A 25510-nucleotide genomic window follows, 5' to 3' on the forward strand; every position below is an offset into this window, starting at 1 on the left:
AGGGAAAAGGGGTCTTCCCATTATTTGCACCATTATTCTGATTCCTCAATGCCCCTAGCCTTACTTAGAATACCCAGGATGCTATTAATATAATGGGTACATGCCGTGACAAAAAGCTGTTCACTGTGGAGCAGATAACATTAAAATGTCCTTTAAATGTCCCTATGTGAATCATGGGGGTCTCCATGAAGCAACATGTCTCCCATGCCCCCGGTGCCCTCCGATCTGGACACAACAGCCAATTACAAGCATCCCCCAAGATCCCACCCCTGGGGGAGATCTAGTGTCTTTATAAAGAGGAGCTCGTCTGTCCCTCGTCCTATTTTGGCTGTCGGTGCAGACTGGGAGCTGCCTGGAGAAGGACTGACATTGTAGTGTAAGGAAGCAGGTGCTTCACCTCTACCACTTTCAAGATGAGTGACCAAGCCATCAGCTTTCTCAAGGACTTTTTAGCTGGAGGGATTGCTGCCGCCATTTCTAAGACGGCCGTGGCCCCAATTGAGAGAGTAAAACTTTTGCTGCAGGTAATGAGATTATTATTACTTTTATCATTATTATTATTAGTAGTAGTAGTAGTAGTAGTGTGATTGATGTAACAGTATGCCTAGTTATAATCTATAAGATATGCACAATGTTGAATAGTGGGGTAACAGTGCACTTCTCCCTATAATTAGAGGTTCCCTTACGTTTTCTGTGATTACGTAGAATAGCTGCAGTACGGGGTCACCTGTGCGGTCAGTAGATGTCTGCACCCTCTTATTCCCAGAAGCCGTCTTCCTGTAAGCAGTAGGGAAGGTCATAAGACGAACACCCCATAGTGACAGAATACACGAGAGCCAGAATGGGCAGATCTGCAGGGAGGGCACTACATGGCATATTCCAGACTAAATATGGAAAGTGTCTCCTGCGCTGCCCATTGACTGTTTTTAGAACGGTCACATGGTGGCCCTGGAGCACATGCCAAGTCCGTCTCTCAGGCATCTAGTGACACTGCTGTGTAATAATTGTTTTTCTTATGTGACTTATGTGCTTTGAAACAACAGCTGCCTGTTATAGCGTGTGTAGAAATAATAGTGCATTTAATGGCAATAGATGCACGATTGTATCAGTGTATATAATGGTATATGGAATAGTGTGGAACTATTTACTGTGTGAATTGATTGCAAATATAAGTGCATTTTACATTATATTATCAGGATATTATCAGATCTCAATAAATATATTAAAACAAATACTTTTCATTAGGTTAATCATTTTATAGCATAATTAAAGGTGTTTTTTCAGGGTCAGTATTGACGGCCCATTATTAGGGCAGATGCAGATGACTGTGGATTCTCTCATCTGAGACAATCGGGACAATTATGCTAATGACACTCTAATCAGAGCTTCATCAGAGTGTGAACATAGTGTGATCCGATTATCTCCATCCAAAATTTCTTCATTCTGTGAATAAGTGGAAATCGGATGTCATCCGAGTGCAGTCTGATGTTTTCCATGGGCTCACTGATTTGCATGGCTGACTGCGATCTAAATATCGGATCAAACTCGGGCTTGTAGCAGTCTCTGTCCGAGGAAAAAATTGGACATGTGCGATGTTTGTCGGATCGCTCTTGGACCAAAAATACGGTCATCTGCCCCTGCCCTTAGGAAAGACCATCTGACTTATGGCATCTGACCAATGAGTTATTTGAAGGTAATTGCTCGTCTCTTATTTAATTGAATGAGACAACATTATGATTACCTGCACATGTCTGCTTAGTGGAGGAGGTGCAGTCTGACAGGGCAATGTAAACTGTGATGGCTGCCTGGAATTGGTCACAACTCGCAATCTTATATTGAGGATATATCCTAATGATAGGCCGTCAATATTCTGATCCAGAGGATTCCCTCTAAAGCAGTGTATCTTTTAATCATGCGTTTTACCTCAATGTCACACACATCAAGCTACAGTAGTTGTAGATTAAAATAATACGGCTTCTTTTTCAACTCTTTGCAAACTATTTTTATCTTGAAAAAAAAAAATCAAGAAATGTATTACTATTTTAAATCAGGTGTTTCTGGTACATGCTTTGTTATATTTTATAGCAATATTTTTTTCAACTCATGATCTTTATTTAAATAAAAAAAACAAAATTAGTAATCTTGCAATTTCTACACTGGCCACTGGGGGGGGCGTGGTAAGTCTCATACTTCCTGTGCTGTCAGTATAGTAGCAGCTTCCTTATCATCAGAGGCAGGATTATATGGACACATAACACAGCTACACACAGCTGATGACACAGGATCCAACAATCACTACAGGCAATGTCACAGCTCCCCCTGCTGTCCCTTCTTTCACAATGACCTTTGCACAGTCTCATTAGATGTTAAGTACATAAGAAAAGTTTAGACTCTGTCCTTCCTGGAGGGATTTCCTGAAACTAGATGTTATAGTCTAAAAAAGCCCTAGTGGCCATTGTGAAAATGTAAAGATCTCTATATTTTAGCTTAAATAATGCAGATATGGGAAGTAAAAGCATTGCCAAGAAATAAAAAAAAATACATTTAACACACAAACTGGATTTAAACATTAGGTCGTTGATGATACAGTCACTTTAAGGATCTCTTTCAGGCTGAGAAGTGTTTTTCAGTAGGCTTTACTGACATAACATCCATAAAAATACATACAAGTCTGTAGAAACATTATAAGGGTCTTCAGGTTCAGTAGTTAATATATATATATATATATATATATATATATATATATATATATATATATATATTCCATATAAATCTATTACCTAATCGATGTATGTACATAATAATTATCTATCTTCCTATTTAATTTGCTGATCTTCAGGATTTTGACCCTTTTTGAGCAACTTGAAAAGTTAACAACTCGTCTCTCATCACAATGCCGTAAAGTATTTTCCATTTCCTTCAGAATATAAGCCTCAATTCTTAGGACACACAGGAACACATGTGACTACTGATTGTGACCTACTGGCTCACAACCAGGGCTGGACTGGCACTAAAATTCAGCCCTGGCATTTGAAGTTACACAGGTCCACTTGTCACATGGTGACTATAATATCTTTGTACACTTGCAGGCAGGGCCGGTTTTAGGCAAAGTGGGGCCCTAGGCAAAGTTTATAATAGGGCCCCAAATGCTAACATATTGCACATCACACAAAAGCATTTCGGTTGTATTTACAAGCGCTGAGTTCAGGCCACTAAATGAGTTTGATCGACAATACGGAAGTTGTTCAACGCTTGTTTCCCGGCTTCTTTCCACCAGCTGAGGAATAATGATGGGACAGAACGATCACTAATAGATCACTAACAGATCACCATACAGTATCATGTTATCAGCCGCACATCTACAGTTTACACTGGCAATGTCCTGCTGAGAACAATGATTTTTATTCCAGCAAAAACAATCTGAATATGCAGCATTTTACTTGTTTAGTAAAATACACCCCATAGTCCTCCATATATTATAATGTGCACCACAGTCCTCCATATAGTATAATACACTCCCTATAGTCCTCCATATATTAAAATACACTGCTCAGTCCTCCATATATTAAAATACACCGCTCAATCCTCCATAGAGCATAATACACTCCTCATAGTGCTCCATATAGTATAATGCACCGCCATAGTCATCCATGTAGTACAATTTACTTCCCATAGTATAATGCACCCCATAGTTCTTCATATAGTATAACGTATTCCCCATAGTCCTCGATACAGTATAATGCAGCACACATATAGTATAATGCAGCCACCACCCTACAGAATATAATGCAGCCACCCCAGAGTATAATGCAGCCACCACATAGAATATAATGCTGCCCCCCTCATAGTTTAATGCAGCCCCCTCATAGAGTATGATGCAATCACCCCTCAAAGAATATAAATATAACACAGTCCCCCACAGAATATAGTGTAGCTCCTAATAGAATATAATACAGCCCACCTCCCCACAGAATATAATGCAGCCCCATTAAAGAGTATGATGCAATCATCGCTCATAAAATCTAATACAGCCCCCCATAGAATATAATACAGCCCACCTCCCCATAATATATAATGTAGCCCCCATAGAATATAATGCAGCCCCCCATAGTATATAACACAGCCTCCCCCATAGAATATAATGTACCCCCCTGTAGGGATTGGCTCAGGTGAGCAGAGGTAGGGCCACAGTAATGAGGCAACACACAGGCTTACAGTCCAAATTTCAGTGGTTTATTGGCACTTTAAACAGTCCATGACAGAAAGTAAGAGAAAAAACCAAACATACTCCAACTTGGAGAACCACTGGTCTCAGACTCACCCTTACACGGGACGGGCTTAACTTAGCGGATGCCAGGTCAGCGGCTTCAGCCAGATGCCATTCCCAGGGTTGCCAACAGTCATGTCACCGTCCTTTGCGGCATATGTGGCAGAGAAAAACAGTTCAGGCTTATTCCAGCCCAGCTCCAAACCCAGAATAACATGTGCCAAACAAAAGAAACTCCATTACATAGTCTATAGCCACACCCACAGGTGAGGTACCCATCACATGGGCTGATCACGTGATCGTGACATCACTGCAGGCCCTCAACCTTAGGAAAATAACAGGCCAAAACTTATCCTGCTGGGAGAAATATATCTTCCGTCCAGCACTACACCTTTTACTGCACCACACCCCCATAGTATATAACACAGCCTCCACCATGGAATATAATATACCCCCACAATAGTATATAACACAGCCACATAGTATATAACACGGCCTCCCCCATAGAATATAATATACCCCCCATAGTATGTAGCGAAGCCCGCATAGTATATAGCACAACCCGCATAGTATATAGCACAACCCGCATAGCAGATAACACAGCCCACATAGTAGTATACAACACAGCCCACATAGTAGTATACAACACAGCCCACGTAGTAGTATACAGCACAGCCCACACAGTAGTATACAGCACAGCCTACACAGTAGTATACAGCACAGCCCACACAGTAGTATACAGTACAGCCCACGTAGTAGTATACAGCACAGCCCACGTAGCAGTATACAGCACAGCCCACGTAGCAGTATACAGCACAGCCCACGTAGCAGTATACAGCACAGCCCACGTAGCAGTATACAGCACAGCCCATGTAGCAGTATACAGCACAGCCCATGTAGCAGTATACAGCACAGCCCATGTAGCAGTATACAGCACAGCCCACGTAGCAGTATACAGCACAGCCCATGTAGCAGTATACAGCACAGCCCACGTACCAGTATATAGCACAGCCCACAGAGTAGTATACAGCACAGCCCACATAGTAGTATACAGCACAGCCCGCATCTCTCCTCCCCCCGAGAATGGCCCCACAGTCCAGTAAAAAAAACCAACACACTCCTCACCTCTCCTCGTGCCCGCGTTGGTCCCTGCTCCTGTCTCAGCGGCTGCCGCTGCACTGCCTGGCACACAGTCAGTGCACGCGCACCTGCAGTGTCAGAGGCAGAGCAGGGAATGATGGGAGAGGGAGCGACAGCAGACGCTCTCTCCTCCATCATTGCATTCAACTGTACCGGCGTCATAGAAGCCGTTATAGTTGAATGTGGCGGCGGCGCTGGTGGGGGGGTGAGTCGGCGTGCAGCGGCCCACTACTGGCAGAGGCCCTTTTGGCATTTGCCAGAAGTGCCCGATGGCCAGTCTGGCCCTGCTCACAACTTATTACTAGAAACTGCTAACTTCCATTGATAAGCAGAGAACTGGTAATCGTGACCTTTGAACCAGTCCGGTTGGGAGACATAAAGATTGAGTCCCGCTATGCTGTGGTCAAAGCCAATTTGCTGTTCGGGTTGCCTGAAATAAGAAGTGAACATATCAGACACTCAGAATTCCTATTACCGTATATACTCGAGTATAAGCCGAGATTTTCAGCCCAAATTTTTGGGCTGAAAGTGCCCCTCTCAGCTTATACTCGAGTCATGATCGGTGGTGGGGTCGGCGGGTGAGCACTGTCATATACTTACCTGCTTCCGGGGCTCCTGGCGCCCCCCCTGCCCGTCCCACGGTCTCCGGGTGCCGCAGCTCTTCCCCTGAGCGGTCACATGGGACCGCTCATTAGAGAAATGAATAGGCTGCTCCACCTCCCATAGGGGCGGAGCTGCCTATTCATTTCTCTAATGAAGCGGTGCCGGTGACCGCTGATAGAGAAAGAGGCTGCGGCACCGAAGACCAGCTGTCCGGGGGAAGGAGCGGGACGCCGGGAGCAGGTAAGTATGACATATTCACCTGTCCTCGTTCCACACGCCGGGCGTCGCTCCATCTTCCCGGCGTCTCTCTGCACTGACTATGCAGGTCAGAGGGCGCGATGACGCATATAGTGTGCGCTCCGCCCTCTGCCTGATCAGTCAGTGCGGAGAGACGCCGGGAAGATGGCGCCGAGGAGCTGGAAGCAAGAGAGGTGAGTATGTGTTTTTTTTTTTTTTATAGCAGCAGCAGCACAGATTTATGTGGAGCATCAATGGGGCAATGGTGCAGAGCACTATATGGCAGAGCTATGGGGCAACGGTGCAGAGCACTATATGGCACAGCTATGGGGCAACGGTGCAGAGCACTATATGGCAGAGCTATGGGGCAACGGTGCAGAGTACTATATGGCACAGCTATGGGGCAATGGTGCAGAGCACTATATGGCACAGCTATGGGGCAACAGTGCAGAGCACTATATGGCACAGCTATGGGGCAACAGTGCAGAGCACTATATGGCACAGCTATGGGGCAACGGTGCAGAGCACTATATGGCACAGCTATGGGGCAACGGTGCGGAGCACTATATGGCACAGCTATGAGGCAACGGTGCAGAGCACTATATGGCACAGCTATGGGGCAATAATGGACGGTGCAGAGCACTATATGGCACAGCTATGGGGCAACGGTGCAGAGCACTATATGGCAGAGCTATGGGGCAACGGTGCAGAGCACTATATGGCACAGCTATGGGGCAACGGTGCAGAGCACTATATGGCACAGCTATGGGGCAACGGTGCAGAGCACTATATGGCACAGCTATGGGGCAACGGTGCAGAGCACTATATGGCACAGCTATGGGGCAACGGTGCAGAGCACTATATGGCACAGCTATGAGGCAACGGTGCAGAGCACTATATGGCACAGCTATGGGGCAACGGTGCAGAGCACTATATGGCACAGCTATGGGGCAACGGTGCAGAGCACTATATGGCACAGCTATGGGGCAACGGTGCAGAGCACTATATGGCACAGCTATGGGGCAACGGTGCAGAGCACTATATGGCACAGCTATGAGGCAACTGTGCAGAGCACTATATGGCAGAGCTATGGGGCAACGGTGCAGAGCACTATATGGCACAGCTATGGGGCAACGGTGCAGAGCATTATATATATGGCACAGCTATCTATGGGGCAACGGTGCAGAGCATTGTATATATGGCACAGCTTTATGTGGAGTATCTATGGGGCAACGGTGCAGAGCATTGTATATATGGCACAGCTTTATGTGGAGTATCTATGGGGCCATAATGAACGGTGCAGAGCATTAGATATGGCACAGCTTTATGTGGAGCATCTATGGGGCCATAATGAACGGTGCAGAGCATTATATATGGCACAGCTTTATGTGGAGCATCTATGGGGCCATAATGAATGGTATGGAGTATCTATTTCTAATTTTGAAATTCACCGGTACCTGCTGCATTTTCCACCCTAGGCTTATACTCGAGTCAATAAGTTTTCCCAGTTTTTTGTGGCAAAATTAGGGGGGTCGGCTTATACTCGGGTCGGCTTATACTCGAGTATATACGGTAGTTGGATTTTTATTGTATTTTTAGGACAAAACTTTATATTTTATGTATTATTATTGTCTATTGTCAATGCTGCTACACTGCGAAACTCAGTGCATACTTCTGTTTCCAGCAGCATTCCTATATCCTTAGCTCTTAGCCGTGGTGTCCGCGATGGATGATGCTAAGACATACCGTATCAGTCATCTAGTGATGTTACATTGCACATAACTTATTAGGCCATATATTCTAAACCTTTGTCTTGAGCAGCGCGCAGCTTTCCAGTCCTCTTCACTTTCTTGTTGCTTGGGGGGACAGCACTCCCTCGAGTGACAGTTATGGTTCAGTAGCTTTGTCCTAAATAATATATAAATAATATATAATATAAAAATATAATAAATGATAAATAATAATTCTGTGACACATAAAGGTCCATCATTGCCTGCTCTGAAGTTTGTTGTCACTCTATTTGCATATTGAGTTAACAGAGCCTTTGAACAAGCACACGGTTCAGGAAAGAGAGCAGCAATAAGGAGAGTTGCTCTGGAAGCTTCTGATTTTGTTGATCCAGGACATTGTGATTTTTTTGCTGGGCTAATAACAGTTTAGAAGCTGAGAGGAAGACAGAGGGAGGTGAGCAGCAAACTGTTGTATAGAAATCAATGGATTGCAGAGAGGTGTCTGGAATCTCAGGAGTCAACTCCTATCGTTGACTGTAACTACTGTTCACACTCACAGGCTCTAGTGGTCGGTTTACTTGGCAACAAGATGTACACTATGTAAGATAACAGCTCTCACAGCAGGAGAATGACAGCAGATAGGAAAAGCAAGTCAATTGCAAACGTCTATTTTCATTCTAACTATATCAATTTCATAACATAAGAATATCCATTTAATAAAAGTGCGCTCCGAGCAAATAGAAGCTACAGAACCTGTCTATATGGAGACTCTGGCATCACGTAAGGCATCATTTCCTTGAGGTAACGAGTTGATTAGGAGCGTCTAACTGGTCTGTAGAAGCCAGAACTCTTAATGGTTGGTAGGGGATCAAATACTTATTTCTCACTGCAAAATGCAAATAAAAAATTAATTATAATTTAATATAAATTAAACAATGTGATTTTCTGGATTTTATTTTTGATATTCTATCTCTCAGTGTTAAAATTAACCTACTCTTAAAATTATAGACTGTTTGTGTCTTTGTCAGTGGGCAAACTTACAAAATCAGCAAGGGATCAAATACTTATTTCCTCCACTGTATATAGAGGAACCCAACCATAAAGCTATATGGCATGACTGTTGTTATGTAAAAAATATGTAATACAAGTGCAATACTAGTCAAGAGTGACACCATATAGGAGACGAGGCGTCAAATACACTGCAGTAGAATAGAGGGTACAGACCATATGAGAACCATCAGAGAAAACATAGCATGCAGTGAGCTGAGTAATTGGTGACCCAATGGTTGGAAGAAATGTAGAGGATAAATCATAAAATCTATCAATTAAACATATTTACCACAGTATGGAGTCAGATTGTGCCTGCTGGACCCAACGCGTGTCGCTAATCCATGTGGCTCTGACAGGGGATGTCAGTATAGGGCCAGTCAAGTCTGGTATATATACACAAGTAAGGGCCCTTACTGATGACCCAAATGATCGCCAACGCCTGCGGGCAGCACTCTATGAGCATCTGCCGGAACAGTCAAGATCAATGCGCAAGCGTAAATAGATACCATACGTGCCACAGAAACCGGAAGTGGGCATGTGCGTTCCATCAACCGGAAATAGTAAGTGCAAGTGTGGCGCCCCAGGGTCCTGGTCATCACAGTAGCATTGCTTTCCTCCCGGGGAGAGTGATGCTACGTTTGGAGGCAAGAAAGGATAACTGTAACCAGGTACCACAAACATGCAACACATTCACACTCCAGGCCACCAGGGGGAGCTTTTGATCCTATTTACTAGGTGACTCCCCATATATATATATCTGGTAGTCAGGAGGGAAAGTCAGAACAGTTCTTGCCAGAAAACAGACTGGATCAGTCTGAGGCAGAAAAGGGTTTTACGGAGCTGTGTAGCTGCAGTGAAGCAGTTCCTAGAAAGAGACATTCAGAAAGCCGAATTGATTGCAGTGAACATGCAAGAGAGCACAGCACAGGAGAGGATATCAGGGGGAGACCAGCGCCGAGCAGTCTGCCTCCTTCTGAGGCGCAGAGACCAGTAGCCGGAACACCGAGGTTGTAAGGACCTCCATGACTTACATCAGGAACCGGCAGGACAGCTGAACTCCAAGTTACCTGTCTGACCTAACACCCAGGAGGCACCCCTCAGAGGCTGGGGCGTGCTAGAGTCCCTATAAACCGCCTCAAGCCACCAGTCATACGGGTTATGTCCTATCCTATCCGGGGGACAGAGAGAGAGAGAGAACATCTGTGAGGACATTATGTGAAGCCATAGGCAGTAAGGGACTACACCACCATGGCGCTAGAGGAAGGCTTTGATTTCCACCTGGATAAGGGGACTCTTAACTTGCCTCCAAGCCGGCCGGACCCTGCTTGCCCTGTGATCTGGTGCCCTGGACTGTGACTGAATTTGAGAGTATACAAGGTAAAGAGACTGTAACCCTGTGTCCTCATTCTTTACTGCCCCATTCACCGTCTACCATTTACACATCGGGAGCCCTGGGGATATACTTCACCTGTGGGAAGTTATACCATCTAGCTGCCATAACATCACCCCAGAGGAACCTTTAAATCAGTGTTGGTCCCCATTGACCGAATACCACAGGTGGTGTCACGAACATAAACTTTATTCTCTTTAAAGACCTTTCCCCCCTTTTACATGGGTGCCCAGGGCCACGGACCGAGTCGCCACCGTGACATCCCCCTGTGAACCGCAGGACCCGGTACCGAGTACCCCACGGCCCTGGCAGGGCGACTCACAAGCACAAAAATAAATGTAATGCAAATGCTAAAAAGGTAAAAGGCGCGCTTGCGCAAAGGAGACAAGTTAGAGGATGGACATAGGAAAGATTAATTACATCACATCAATTAAGGGGTGCAAGCGCAGCTGCCATTTTGCTGGAGAAAAGAATTTGGATCCATCATCTAGCGCCAGCGGCACCTGCATTGTAGCATCTAGCGGAATGCGATAGATGCTACTGCGCAGTCATTACTGCCGGCGCCATTTTGCTACAGAAAGTTTTTTTGGCTCCACCAAAATGGAGCCTGTGACAGCGCCTGTGCAGTAACATCTATTGCGGCTGGTGCCATTTTGACTAGTGTCCCGTGTGGCTCGGTCCTCAGCAGCTTTTCTTTGTTTTTGTCTGAAATGCCGCCACATTTAAGTGTCAAACAAACCTGGCTGGAATCATACAGCCACTGTCTGATACAGGCTGTCCATGGATCAAGCATATGTATCAGCTGTCAGGTTCCCTAAAAGTGCAAAAAGCGCTCCAAAATGTGAAAGATATGAAGAAGCAAATGTGAGCTATGATCTAGTGACACGCAGTGCTGATTATGGAGTATTCAGGTATTATAAAGTTCAATCATATACAGCTCTGGCAAAAATTAAGAGACCACCACATCCGAACCCTGTCATAGGCAGTGCAATCTCCAGACCTGAACCCCATTGAAAACCTCTGGAATGTAATCAAGAGGATGATGGATAGACACAAGCCATCAAACAAGGAAGAACTGCTTACATTTTTGCATCAGAAGCAGTGTGAAAGACTAGTGGAAAGCATGCCAAGACGCATGAAAGCTGTGATTAAAAATCATGGTTATTCCGCAAAATATTTATTTCTGAACTCTTCCTGAGTTAAAACATTAGTATTGTTGTTTCTAAATGATTATGAACTTGTTTTTTTTTGCATTATTTGACGTTTACAAGCAATGCATTTTTTTGTTATTTTGACCATTTCTTATTTTCAGAAAAAAAAATTCAAAATGTATTGCTTGGAAACTTGGAGACATGTTATCAGTAGTTCATAGAATAAAATAACAATTTACATTTTACTCAAAAATATACCTATAAAGAGAAAAATCAGACAAACTGAACATTTTGCAGTGGTCTCTTAATTTTTTCCAGAGCTGTACATATATAAATTTATATACTGTATATAGTCCCTGCAGCCACAGTAAGCATTATTGGGCGCAGAGGTTTGGGGTGCAAAGAGGTGCGAGAACAATGTTCCTCATTTGCTGACAATAACCAGATTTTGGGTTTCTGCTATCAGTACTGTGGGGGGGTTTGTTATATATGTGCCACCATTATCTGTACCTACAATTATTGCTACTTACTCTGGTGTGGTAGCTTCCAGTCATTAGGTGGTGGGGCCCATTTCATTAGACTTTTTCCACACAAAAAAACCGTGTCAGATTTCTTGTCTACATAAATCCTTACCTTCTCCTTTCTTCTGTCTTTAGGTGCAGCATGCCAGCAAACAGATTTCAGTAGAAATGCAATACAAGGGAATCATGGACTGCGTGGTCCGAATTCCCAAAGAACAAGGCATTATTTCCTTCTGGAGAGGCAACCTTGCCAATGTCATCCGTTATTTCCCAACCCAAGCTCTCAACTTTGCCTTCAAGGACAAGTACAAGCAAATCTTCCTGGGGGGTGTAGACAGGCACACTCAGTTCTGGAGGTTCTTTGTTGGTAACCTGGCATCTGGAGGAGCCGCTGGTGCCACGTCCTTGTGCTTTGTGTACCCTCTGGATTTCGCCAGAACCCGTCTGGCTGCAGATGTGGGTAAAGGCCCAGCCCAGAGAGAGTTTAGTGGCCTTGGTGATTGCTTAGCCAAAATCTGGAAGTCAGATGGTGCTAAAGGTCTCTACCAAGGATTCAATGTGTCCGTCCAGGGCATCATCATTTACAGAGCAGCCTACTTTGGTGTCTATGATACTGCTAAGGGTAAGAAACAGCCAATGACAATATGGAATTTAGACATAGGCATGAGTGAACCCGAACAGAAGTGTTCGGCATTCGTACCCAACAGTTACTGTCCGGTGCTAGACGCTGAACACAGACTTTCCTTGGAAGTCCGTTGCAGAGAGAGAGAATTGTTTTCTTTCCCGTTCAGGTCTCCTTTATTTTCAAAGGGGTTTGGGTTCTGGTTGAAGTTTGGGTTCTGGTTGAAGTTGGGGTTCTGTCCTGGTACCTGAACCAAACTCTGGAATAGAGTACGGATCGGTTATCAGAACCCGAACTTCCACTGGTCCGCTCATCACTATTTAGATACTATGAAGAATCTTTACTAACAAATATCATTGGTATCACATGTTATTTCATAATTATACTATTCCCCAAACCTTTTTTGTGGTTAAATGAAACAACTCCATCATTTTCCTTCAAATGGGATCTGTCAGCAGGTTTTTGCTATGTAATTGGAGACCAGCATGACGTAGATGTATAGACCCTGATTACAGTGAGGCGTCACTTATAAGGCTGAGTGTTGATTTAATAAAATTAGTATTTTATTAGCAGGAGATTACTAGTAGAGGACAAGGTGTCTAATGCCATGTATTCATCTGCTCATTGTAACCCTGCCCCAATCACTGATTAGCAGCTTTCTGCCTATGCACAGTGCACACAGAAAGCTGTCTATCAGTGGTGTCGGTGGGTTTATACAGAGCTCAGCATTCCAAGCACTGCTAGATCTGCAGCAGAGAAAACAGGGATTTTATGACAACTGCTGCACCCAGTAAAGTGATACATCACTGGAATCAGGGTCTCTGTCCCTATATCATGCTGCTCTTAGATGAGGTAGCAAAAACCTGGTAACAGATTCTCTTTTAAATATTGTGATCATTCTGTAACGTGTTAGACCTAATAAATGAAATAGTCAGTTATATCATTGAATCGATAACAACCAGACAGTGTGCAATACGCCATTATCTCATGCTAATTGACTGTGATTTTCTTATAGGCATGCTGCCAGATCCCAAGAATGTGCACATTGTGGTCAGCTGGATGATTGCTCAGAGTGTCACTGCCGTAGCCGGTCTTGTCTCCTATCCCTTTGACACTGTCCGACGTCGTATGATGATGCAGTCTGGCAGGAAAGGAGGTAAGATCAAATAGAATTCATTCAGTTTGGGACCATAATTCCCAAAAATTTAACCTTGATGTTTTTATACTATTATTAATTATTATAGCGCCATTGATTCCATTTACATGTGAGGAGGGGTGTACATAATAAAAACAAGTACAATAATCTTAATCAATACAAGTCACGACTGGTACAGGAGGAGCGAGGACCCTGCCCGCGAGGGCTCACAATCTACAAGGGATGGGTGAGAATACAGTAGGTGAGGGTAGAGCTGGTCGTGCAGCGGTTTGGTGGATAGGTGGTTACTGCAGGTTGTAGGCCACAGTAGGTGAGAGTCTGATATGTTGGGGTAGAGAGTTCCAGAGGAGGGGGGGTGCACGGGAGAAAGCTTGTATGCGATTGTGGGAAGAGGGTAAAAGAGGAGAGTAGAGGAGATCTTGTGAGGATTGGAGGTTGCGTGCAGGTAAGCACCAGGAGACGAGGTCACAGATGTATGGAGGAGACAGGCTGTGGATGGCTTTGAATATCATGGTTTGGGTTTTGAACTGGAGTCTGAGTAATGGGGAGCCAGTACAGGGATTGACAGAGAGGAGAGGCCGGGGAAAAGTGGGGGGGACAGGTGGATAAGTCGGGCAGCAGAGTTTAGGATAGATTGGGGGCACGAGAGTGTTAGAGGGGAGGCCACAGAGCAGGAGGTTGCAGTAGTCAAGGTGGGAGATGATCAGGGCATGCACTAGGGTTTTTGCAGATTCTAGGTTGAGGAATGTACAGACTTGGAAGATGTTTTTGAGTTGAAGTCGACGGGAAGTGGAAAGGGCTTGGGTTTGTGGTTTGAAGGAGAGATCAGAGACAAGGATTACCCAGAGGCAGCGAGCTTGTGGGACTACAGAGAGTGAGCAGCCATTTACTTTAATGGATACGTTTGTTGGGAGAGTCGAATGAGATGGGGAAAGATAATGAATCCTGTTTTGTCCATGTTAAGTTTTAGAAATCAAGCGAAGAAGGATAAATAGCGGACAGACATTGTGGGATTTTGGTTAGTAGGGAGGTGATATCTGGTCCAGACAGGTAGATCTGTGTGTCATCAGCATTGAGGTGAAACTGCAAGCCATGAGAGTCTATGAGCTGTCCCAGTCCAAAGGTATAAATGGAGAAGAGCAGGGGGCCCTAGGACCGAACCTTGCAGGACTCCGACAGATAGGGGGCAAGGTGAGGAGGTGGTGTGTGAGTGGGAGACGTTGAATGTCCAGTCTGTTAGGTATGACGTGATCCAAAATAGGGCCAAGTCTGTGATGCCAAGATATGAGAGGGTCTGTAGTAAGAGGGAGTGGTCCACCGTGTCAGAGGCAGAGGACAGTTCCAGGAGAAGGAAGACAGAGTAGTGTCGCTTGGCTTTGGCAGTCAGCAGGTCATTGGTGACTTTAGTTAGGGCAGTTTCAGTGAAGTAATGCGGTCGGAAGCCAGATTGTAAGCGGTCGAAGAGGGAGCAGGAAGAGAGGTGGGAGGACATTTAGAAATGGACATGTTGTTCCAGTAGTTTTGAGGCAAAGGGGAGAAGTGATATGGGGCGATAGCTAGATACTGAGGATGGATCAAGAGAGGGCTTTTTGAGGATGTGTGTGATTGAGGCATGTTTGAAGCATGAGGGGAAAACACCAGTTGTTATTAATAGGTTGAAGAGATGGGAAACAGTTAGGATGAAGACTGGTGAGGTTTGGGATGAAGTGGGATGGGATCGGGTCAAGTGCTTAAGAGGTGAGATGTGATCTTGAGAATAGGGTGGAAAATTGGTCTTCTGTAATGGTGGAGAAGCTGGTTTTGGAGGACTGAGTAGTTAGAAAGAGGGGTTGTGGGGGTGGTAGGCCAAAGCTTTTGCTGATGTTATCAATCTTCTGCTTGAAGAATGAGGCAAAGTCTTCAGCTCAGATGAGTGGAGAGGGAGCAGGTGCTGGGGGATGGAGGAGAGAATTGAAGGTGTTGAATAGCTGTTTAGGGTTGTGAGACAGGGAGGATATGAGAGATGAGAAGTAGGTTTGTTTTGCTGCAGTGAGTGTGGCCTTGAAAGTAGCGAGGGACTGTTTGAATTTGATGAAGTGCTCATTGGAGTGTGATCTTTTCCATCTCCGCTCAGCAACTCTGGAAGCCCGCCTTAGTTCTTTGGTCAGGCTAGAGTGCCAGGGTTGTGTGTTGATTTTGCGAGCTTTGGTACGTGTGAGAGGGGTGATCGATTCAAGAGCTGCAGCTATTGTGGTGGTATACAAAGTGGCATCTGCATTGTGTAGGAAACTTATGCCTGTAAGAGGGAGGAGGGATTCAGAGAGTGAGTGTAGATCGAGGTGTTTAAGATTTCTGCGAGGGTGTGCAAGGTTGCGGGGTGGGAATTGTGGACCTGGAGAGGAGAGGGAAGAGAATGTAAGCAGGTTGTGGTCAGAAAGAGGTAGAGGTGAGTTAGAGAGGTTAGATAGGGAGCAGGGGCGGGTGAAGATGAGGTCCAGTGTGTAGCCATCTTTGTGAGTGGCTGCAGAAGACCATTGCGCGAGGCCGAAAGAGGAAGTGAGAGATAAAAGTTTAGTGACAGCTGAGAGGGAAGTGTCAATGGGGATGTTAAAGTCACCCATGATGATAGTGGGGATGTCAGCAGAGAGGAAACTAAGTAGTCAGGTGGTGAAGTGGTTGAAGAAGGTGGTGGCTGGCCCTGGGGGGCGGTAAATGACAGCCAATTGGAGGTTGGTGGGGGATTAGATGCGCAGAGTGCACCTCAAAGGAAGAGAGGATAACAGAGGGTGGCAGTGGGATGTGGGTGAAGGAGCAGTTACCTGACAGGAGAAAACCAACTCTTCCGCCATGATTGGTGCTGGGGTGTGGTGTGTGGGAAAGGTGGCATCCACCACATGAAAGTGCAATTGGAGAGGCTGTGTCAGAGGAGGTGAGCCAGGTTTCGGTGATAGCGAGGAAGGAAAGTTTGTTAGTATCGAAAAGATCATGTATAGTAGGAAAGTTTGTTGCAGACGGAGCGAGCGTTCCATAGAGCTCCTGTTAGTGGGACTGGGGAAGTGGGGGCTGGGTGGAAGGGTATAAAGTTAGATAGGTTACGGAAATTTGTGAGAACACGTGGATGGGAGGTAGAAATGACTGTGGGGATGTGGTGAGGAGGGCCAGGATTTGGAGAAATATCACCGGCAGTGAGTAGGAGAAGAGAAATTGATAGCAGGTGGAAGCAGGAGAGGGCATGAGGTGGCTGTCTGTGTTTGGAGACAGAGGATTGTATGTTGAGGAACAGTTCTTAGGAGGAGGTGAGATGGATGGGGAGGATGGAGGGAGAGATGACCAGTTCCTTACTAGGTGTAGGGATTAGGGGGTTAGCAGAAAGTGAAGGATTATAGGGGTCAGAGTGAAGACAAACAGAAACATTGTTTACAGTGACTATGTATCCAGTTCCCTTCAGGTTAAATTCTGGATGAATTCTTCCATAAGTCCACACACTTCCTGTAGGAAAAATAGATAAATGGACATTTTAATTAGAGTGCGATGGTGGCAGATGGCACGGTACAGTCTGTGTACATCATATTCAGATGTGAAGCAGAGGGGAGTGGTCTGTGCTTATCTTGGTTACATAAATAAAAGTGAGCCAGATGCATATGATCAGGGCCGAGTACACAAGGCCATAAATAACAATGGGGGTATTGCAGGGGTCAGTTGAAAAGAAAACCAAGTTTTTGCAAGAGGCTGAGGTATGGGAAAGTCAATGCGGAAACACTGGGTCATGTACCTGTAGGAAGAATAGATAAATGGACATATTGATTAGAGTGCGATGGAGGCAGATGGCAGGGTACAGTCTGTATACATCATACTAAATTCTGGATTAATTCTTCCATAACTCCACACACTTCTAGATACACTTCTGTGATGCACTGGGCAGACTGACGGAGGAAACCTTCAAATGTCTTCTACCTGGATTCTTAATGTTCCTTTATTCCAGTACTGACAGTGCAGGCAGGGAGCAGCATCGCTCCGCCATCACGGGCCTTTGGACCTAGGCACGTTCAGTGCTCGCGCCCCATTATATAGGATCACACATGGCATACACATTATTTGTAAAGACACAAAATAGGGAGTCTTGTAAGGCATTAAAAGCAAGAAACACTCACTTTTAATTCTTCTTATTCCTCTTTCAAGACATTACAAAAATAATGTAAAAGGCCATATCCCCAGAGATTACATTAGTCTATTTAACAGCAATCCGCCATGTCTATTATTTACTTAAATGGAGCTGGGTGACATTTCCTGCACGAGACGTGATTGCTGCTCTGCAGGAGAAAAGCAGAGGGGCAAAAGTGCAAAAAGTGGGACCCGCTCAAATCAGTACATTAATAATGAATATAAGACTGGCAGACACAACGCGCCTAATATAATACTGCCACACATTGTACATCTTAATATAATATTGTCACATGATTCGCCTATACATATAATGGTGGCACACTCTGTGCCCTCTGAAAATAACAATGCCATACACTAAATATAATAGCACCAAACACTGCTCCCCTTGAAAATAATAGATCTGGTCACTGTGTAGCGGCTGCTGCAAAGAAATACAGCTCTGCCCCTATAGTGCTGAGCCCCTATGAATGTGTCTGGAGAAATCAGCATGATATATGGGGCCTCTGAAAACAAAGCCCCATGTAAACAAGTGTTCCCAAGTAAGGCCCCATACACACGTTCAGGAATTGATGCAGAAAATTCCTGTGAAAATCCTGACATTTCTGCCGGATTTCCGCATGAAAACCGCATGCGTTTTTTAGCGCGTTTTTTGCGCGGTTTTGACGCGTTTTTGACGCGGTTTTTCCCAAACATTTCCCAATGCATTAGACAGTGGGAAAACCGCGAAAAAAACGCAAAATTAATGAGCATGTCCGGTTTTTTACCGCAATGCGTTTTTCATGCGGAAAAACGCACATCATGTGCACAGAAATTGCGGATTTCATTAAAAATGATAGGATGCTTAATGTATGCAGATTATTTGCGGTTTTATAGCGTTTTTATAGCGCAAAAATGCTGAAAAACTGCAAATAATCTGCACTGTGTGAACATAGCCTAAGGGATACTCACGCGTCCCAGTTTGCATCTCAGTAAGGGCTCATGCAGATGACCGTATAACTCAGACGAATGCCATCCATGGTGTTTATGGATGGCACTTGTCCCCATGTAATTCTATGGGGCTGTGCCCACATCCAATTTTCTTCACACCATGCATGATTTGCCTTCAAGAATCAGATGGAACTCGCTCATTTGTGTTTGAGGGTCCATGGAAAACATCAGACTGCACTCGGATGACATCTGAGCGCGGTAGGATTTTCCTAGACAGGCTAAATAGAGAAGATGGAGAATTTTTTTTTTTAAATTATCCACATCCAAGAAAATCAGATCACACACTGATCAGAGTGTGATTACCATAACTGGAACAGATTTCTTGAATGGAGAACGTACGGTTGTCTGCACCTGCCCTAATTGTAACAATTAACTGTGATTTGACCATATGAATAAACTCTAGAGTAGTGGCGTCACTCTTTCTTACCTTGAGAGCCACATTCAGGTCTGAGAGATGATTGTGAGCCACGTCCAGCGTCCCCCATTACAGGTAAAGTGGCAGACAAAGCTTATCCACAGAAAGTCCACCAAGACCCTGCACCACCATCCCGTATAGGCTGTACACTCACATCCAGGGGTCCTCACCTTACCCCCATTCAGTATTCTGGCATTAAGTACACTCACCACACTACCACATTAAAAGGAACCTGTCACCCCCAAAATTTGGCTACAAGCTAAGGCCACCGCCATTCTGTAATGCTGTAGATAAGCCCCCGATGTAACCTGAAAGATAAGAAAAACAAGTTAGATTATACTCACCCAGGGGTGGTTCCGGTGCAGTCCGGGTCCGGCGCCTCCCATCTTCATACGATGTCGTCCTCTTCTTTGCTTCCTGCCGCGGCTCCGGTGCAGGCGTACTTTGTCTGCTCTGTTGAGGGCAGAGCAAAGTACTGCAGTGCACAGGCGCTGGGCCTCTCTGACCTTTCCCGGCGCCTGCATACTGCAGTATTTTCCTCTGCCCTCAACAGGGCAGACAAAGTACGCCTGCGCCGGAGCCGCGGCAGGAAGCAAAGAAGAGGCGACATCGTATGAAGATGGAAGGCATTGGACCCGGACCGCCCCTGGGTGAGTATAATGTAACTTGTATTTCTTATCTTTCAGGCTACGTCCTGATGCCGGTGGCCTTAGCCTATAGGCGAATTTTGGGGTGACAGATTCCCTTTAATCTTCAATCACCCCCCTAATTTGCAGCATCATCCTGATTACAGGTTGCCATATTTATGTCACCAAGCGGGCAGACAGCCATGACCCACACATCATGGGCCTGCGAGCCACATGTAGCTCCTGAGCCCCAGCTTGGGGATCCCTGTTCTAGAGATTCATGCCTTCGGGTATTTTCACAGTGACACATTTGTCAGATATTTTGGTTCCTTAATGTGCAAAAAATCAAGGTGAAAACATTGCGGTTTTGCCATAACTGACATAAAATCATAGTAAAAAAAGAAAGCAAAAAATGAGGAAAAAACTGTCAGTATGTGAATACTCTCCTGATATACACTGCTCAAAAAAATTAAGGGAACACTTAAACAACAGAATATAAATCCAAGTAAATCAAACTTCTGTGAAATCAAACTGTCCACTTAGGAAGCAACACTGTTTGACAATCAATTTCACATGCTGTTGTGCAAATGGACTAGACAACAGATGGAAATTATTGGCAATTATCAAGACACACTCAATAAAGAAGTGGTTCTGCAGGTGGGGATCACAGACCACATCTCAGTACCAATGCTTTCTGGCTGATGTTTTGGTCACTTTTGAATGTTGGTTGTGCTTTCACACTCATGGTAGCATGAGACGGACTCTACAACCCACACAAGTGGCTCAGGTAGTGCAGCTCATCCAGGATGGCACATCAATGCGAGCTGTGGCAAGAAGGTTTGCTGTGTCTGTCAGCGTAATGTCCAGAGGCTGGAGGCGCTACCAGGAGACAGGCCAGTACACCAGGAGACGTGGAGGGGGTCATAGGAGGGCAACAACCCAGCAGCAGGACCGCTACCTCAGCCTTTGTGTAAGGAGGAACAGGAGCACTGCCAGAGCCCTGCAAAATGACCTCCATCAGGCCACAAATGTGCATGTGTCTGCACAAACGGTTAGAAACCGACTCCATGAGGATGGTCTGAGTGACCGACATCCACAGACGGGGGTTGTGCTCACAGCCCAACACCGTGCAGGACGCTTGGCATTTGCCACAGAACACCAGGATTGGCAAATTCGCCACTGGCGCCGGCGATCTGCTGCCTGCAACATCCTTCAGCATGACCGGTTTGACAGTGGGTCAGTAATGGTGTGGGGTGGCATTTCTTTGGAGGGCCGCACATCCCTCCATGTGCTCGCCAGAGGTAGCCTGACTGCCATTAGGTACCGAGGTGAGATCCTTAGACCCCATTGTGAGACCAAAAAAGGGAAAACGAGACTATTTGTCCAAAAAAGTAACACATTTTATTTATCACATCTTTAAAAAATACCAATGTATAACTGCAGACAACAATAAATGACAAAAAACAGATGATGTGGAACACCGGTGAAAATAACACCTATATCCTTTTACATATCAGGGTGGATAGGTAAACCCATGAGGTTATCAGCAGTATAAATAAAGTGCTAGTGCTTGGCTTAATCCTTCATTCAATGCCCCTACACAGTGTTTAGTAACCCAAAAACTGGTTAAATATTAGCTATTCAGTTGTATTTTTTAACAAATGGTGACCTGTATGCTAGAGACCCAACATGCCACTGCAGAGCATTCACCATTGAATGATCCATGCTGCCATAACCTCACGATTAAGGGTTCTTACCCATAGTCTCCACACGGGGTCAGGTGCAGACAGCTGTCTGTATTTTTTAAAGATGTGATAAATACAAATTTTTTATTTTTTGGACAAATAGTCTCCCATTTTCCCTTTTTTGGTGTTTTAAGAGATAATGGAGTGTCCTGTAAAATTTGACCCCTAGCGCCACTTGGTATAGGGTACTACTGATAAGAGTATGTATTCTGTTCTAAGTTTTTCGTTCTCCCTTGCGATACCATATGCTGATGCGATAGGCCATGGGTTCCTCCTAATGCAGGACAATGCCAGACCGCATGCGGCTGGAGTGTGTCAGCAGTTCCTGCAAGATGAAGGCATTGATGCTATGGACTGGCCCACCCGTTCCCCTGAATCCGATTGAACACATCTGGGACATCATGTCTCGCACCATCCACCAATGTCACATTGCACCACAGACTGTCCAGGAGTTGGCAGATGCTTTAGTCCTGGTCTGGGAGTAGATCCCTCAGGAGACCATCCGCCGCCTCATCAGGAGCATGCCCTGGCATTGTAAGGAGATCAAAAGGCACGTGGAGGCCACACACACTACTGAGCATCCACTGAAGTTGGATCAACCTGTAACTTCATTTTTCCACTTTGATTTTGAGCATCATTAAAACTCCAGACCTCCATGGGATATTAGTTGTGATTTACGTTGATAATTTTTAGGTTTTATTGTTCGCAACACATTCCACTATGTAACGAATATTTACAACTGGAATATTTCATTCAATGATATCTAGGATGTGGGACTTTTAGTGTTCACTTTATTTTTTTTGAGCAGTGTACTTAACGGAGGGTATGCAGCAATTACAATCGCCCTATAAAAGGAAGAGGATGATCTTATTCTTCTGCACTTTGCTTGGCATCTTTTCCTTATAAAGCCACAATTAGATGAGAAAGCAGTCCCCTTCTTCACACTTTGGCCGTGTTCTCTTGCCCATTACATACTCAGGAGGGCCGGCACTGGGCGGGATGTTACCGAGCACATCATGAGCTCCAGAAACGACAGCTGTTCACAGAATCTATATGTAATGCAGCTGCTGAGTGGTGCTGCTTGGGGGGCCATGGTACTGAGGTAGTAGCAGAATCAGAAGAAAAAAATGAATATTTTAGATGGTGCTGCCGCTTACTTCTTGCCGCCCTAAGTACATGCCTTATGGAAAATATGGCCCTGGTCCTTGGTTGCTTAACTAAAGTGAGATTTTTTTTTAATCTTTCATTGAACCCTGCACTGAGACAAAATAGTGCAGTGTGAATTTTACTCTAGCAAAGATTTCATGACATGTCACATGTTTTATTTACATTTTCTGTATCACATTATTTCTTCATTCCTATCCATGTATGCATTCTAAATTCTCTAGGTGGCATTGGACACAGGCTGTACTTTACTTACGATACATTGTCAGACTTTATTTCAGTCTGGTGCTTACAGTGTTGGGCTATATTCACACTGCATTTTTTGTAGCGCTCAAAAGCCATTCAAAAACTGCTTCAACCGCCTCCTTTTTTGGGACTTTTTCTAGGAGTTATTATTTTCCTGAAGCGGTATTGAAGTGTTTTGGGAGTTTTTTTTTTCTGAAATGTTCTGTGGATCCTCTCAGGATGAGTCTCAAAGACGTTTTGAAGCCATTTTTGAAAGGAATCTGCTCCACAAAATCCTCAAAAAACTCTGTGTGAACATAGTTCATACCTTTGGATGTGGCCTGAGAAGAAAAGTTGTCCAAGAGTAGAAAATAAAAATTTGCTTCCGTTTCAGCAAACTTATGTCGATGTGCTGTCATCGTAGCGGGGTTCATATAAATAGGCTGAGCTGCAGTGGCCAAATAACGTAATCCATAGGCAAATATGGCACTGTTTGGAGACTCCAGATTTTAATTTTTCTAATTGTCCTCTTTTTTTGTGATTCTTTTTCCTTTTTGCTTCCTTTTTTTAATATTTTGTTTTGCTTCCCCCCCTCCCAAACAGCTGATATCATGTACAAGGGAACAATTGACTGCTGGAAGAAGATTGCCAAAGATGAAGGATCTAAAGCCTTCTTCAAGGGTGCTTGGTCCAACGTCCTGAGAGGCATGGGTGGTGCATTCGTACTCGTATTGTATGATGAAATCAAGAAATATGCATAAACTAACAAACAGGTCCTGTTAATCCTTTCCTACATATAACTTATAAAGACTCAGCGATGCATCTGACTTCAGGGACATAAATCCTATTTCCTAGGGAAATTAACAGAGTGTGAATGGGAGGTATGCAACAAGAACACGTAGTAGTAATTTCTCCACCTGTGCAGATGTACATTTTAGGATGCATAACGTGTACATGTGTAGTACTGGAACATCCCGTCTCATGTACAGTGTTGCATTTTGTATGCTTGTAGCTGGAGCCAAGGAAACCTGTGAAACACAAGTAAAAGGATGACGTTATGTAATTTATAAATAAATTGTGTCTTACAAAGAATATATTAGTCCTTATTTCATAGGGCAATAATAGGCTTTCATTGATTAATAATCATGAATATCACTGTGCACTATACAGTCATGGCCGAAAGTGTTGTCACCCTTGAAATTGTTCCAGAATTTCAAAAACTGGAATTTTGGACCACTCTTCTTTTGCAAAAGGCTTCTGGTCTCTTTGGCTGGTGGTCTGCAGAAGCTGTCCCCCCTTGGCACTGCAGGAGGTGTTCTGCTGCAGCAAGTTATCTAACAGGCAGACACTAGCGGGAGCCGGGGAAGTCATGGCTGAGCTCTTAAGAGATATTGACTACATGGACTATAATATTGGGGCACCTACACATTACACCTTAAGGAGCTTTTGACATCTCAGTCAAAATCCGTAGACATTAACATGACGATGATTCCCCCACCCTAACCCCCATTGCAGCTGTAACAGCTCCCACCTTTTTCAGAACACGTTCTACAAGATTTTGACTTTCCCAGGTCCAGCACAAAGCCTTTACTGTCGCTTGTGAGGTATGTTACTTTCTGCAAGTCACATCTCATCCACAATTCTGCAGCCAATAACTGAGCTTACGGATTGGCTGCAGCGCTGTTAATGTGACATCAGCCTTGCATACAATAAGGGTATGTTTCTACAGTCAGGAACCGGCAGCGCTTTGGACCCAGCACATGTCCGCTGTGTCCAAAGCGCTGCCGGCTTTTAAACGCAGGTGTTCACTGAAACGTGAGGAGACGCCACATCCTATACATTGGACGAGAAGTTTATCTTGCAGAGACTGAGCGTCTCTGTAAGATAAACTGACATGCTGCGGTCTCGAAAGGCGCGCCGCATGTCCATCTCCGCAGAGAAGCCAGAGGCGTCCCTGCACGCATAGTGGAGATGGGATTTCTTCAAATCCCATCCACTATGCTGTAACATCTGGCCGCTGCGGGTTTGACGCTGCACAAGTACGTCAAACCTACAGCGTTTACTGACTATGGAAACATACCCTCACAGACACTGACTGACAGCAGCAATAAGGCCCCTTTCACACATCAGTCTTTTGCCGTAGTCTCAATCTGGCGAATTTAAAAAAAACAAAAAACGGATCCGGCGAATGTTTCCTCCAGATCCGTTTTTTCTCATAGACTTGTATTAGCGACGGATTGCCTCACGTTTCATCCGGCCTTCACCGGATCCGTTGAAAATTGTTTATCCGGCGGCCGGAGAAAACGGACATAGTAACATTTTTTGTGTCCGTTGAAAA

The 25510-nt window shown here is 44.8% G+C and overlaps 1 protein-coding gene across 1 annotated transcript; it reads left to right on the forward strand.

The window, feature by feature from the left end:
- Nucleotides 1-319: 319 nt before the first annotated feature.
- Nucleotides 320-24264, forward strand: SLC25A4 (solute carrier family 25 member 4). Its single transcript, XM_077279602.1, has 4 exons — nt 320-524; nt 12225-12711; nt 13727-13867; nt 23776-24264. The coding sequence occupies exons 1-4, from the start codon at nt 414-416 to the stop codon at nt 23931-23933; spliced, it is 897 nt and encodes a 298-aa protein (XP_077135717.1). The 5' UTR covers nt 320-413; the 3' UTR covers nt 23934-24264.
- Nucleotides 24265-25510: the final 1246 nt, after the last annotated feature.

Source organism: Ranitomeya variabilis, chromosome 1, assembly GCF_051348905.1.
Source record: "Ranitomeya variabilis isolate aRanVar5 chromosome 1, aRanVar5.hap1, whole genome shotgun sequence".
In the NCBI taxonomy this organism is placed as follows: domain Eukaryota; kingdom Metazoa; phylum Chordata; class Amphibia; order Anura; family Dendrobatidae; genus Ranitomeya; species Ranitomeya variabilis.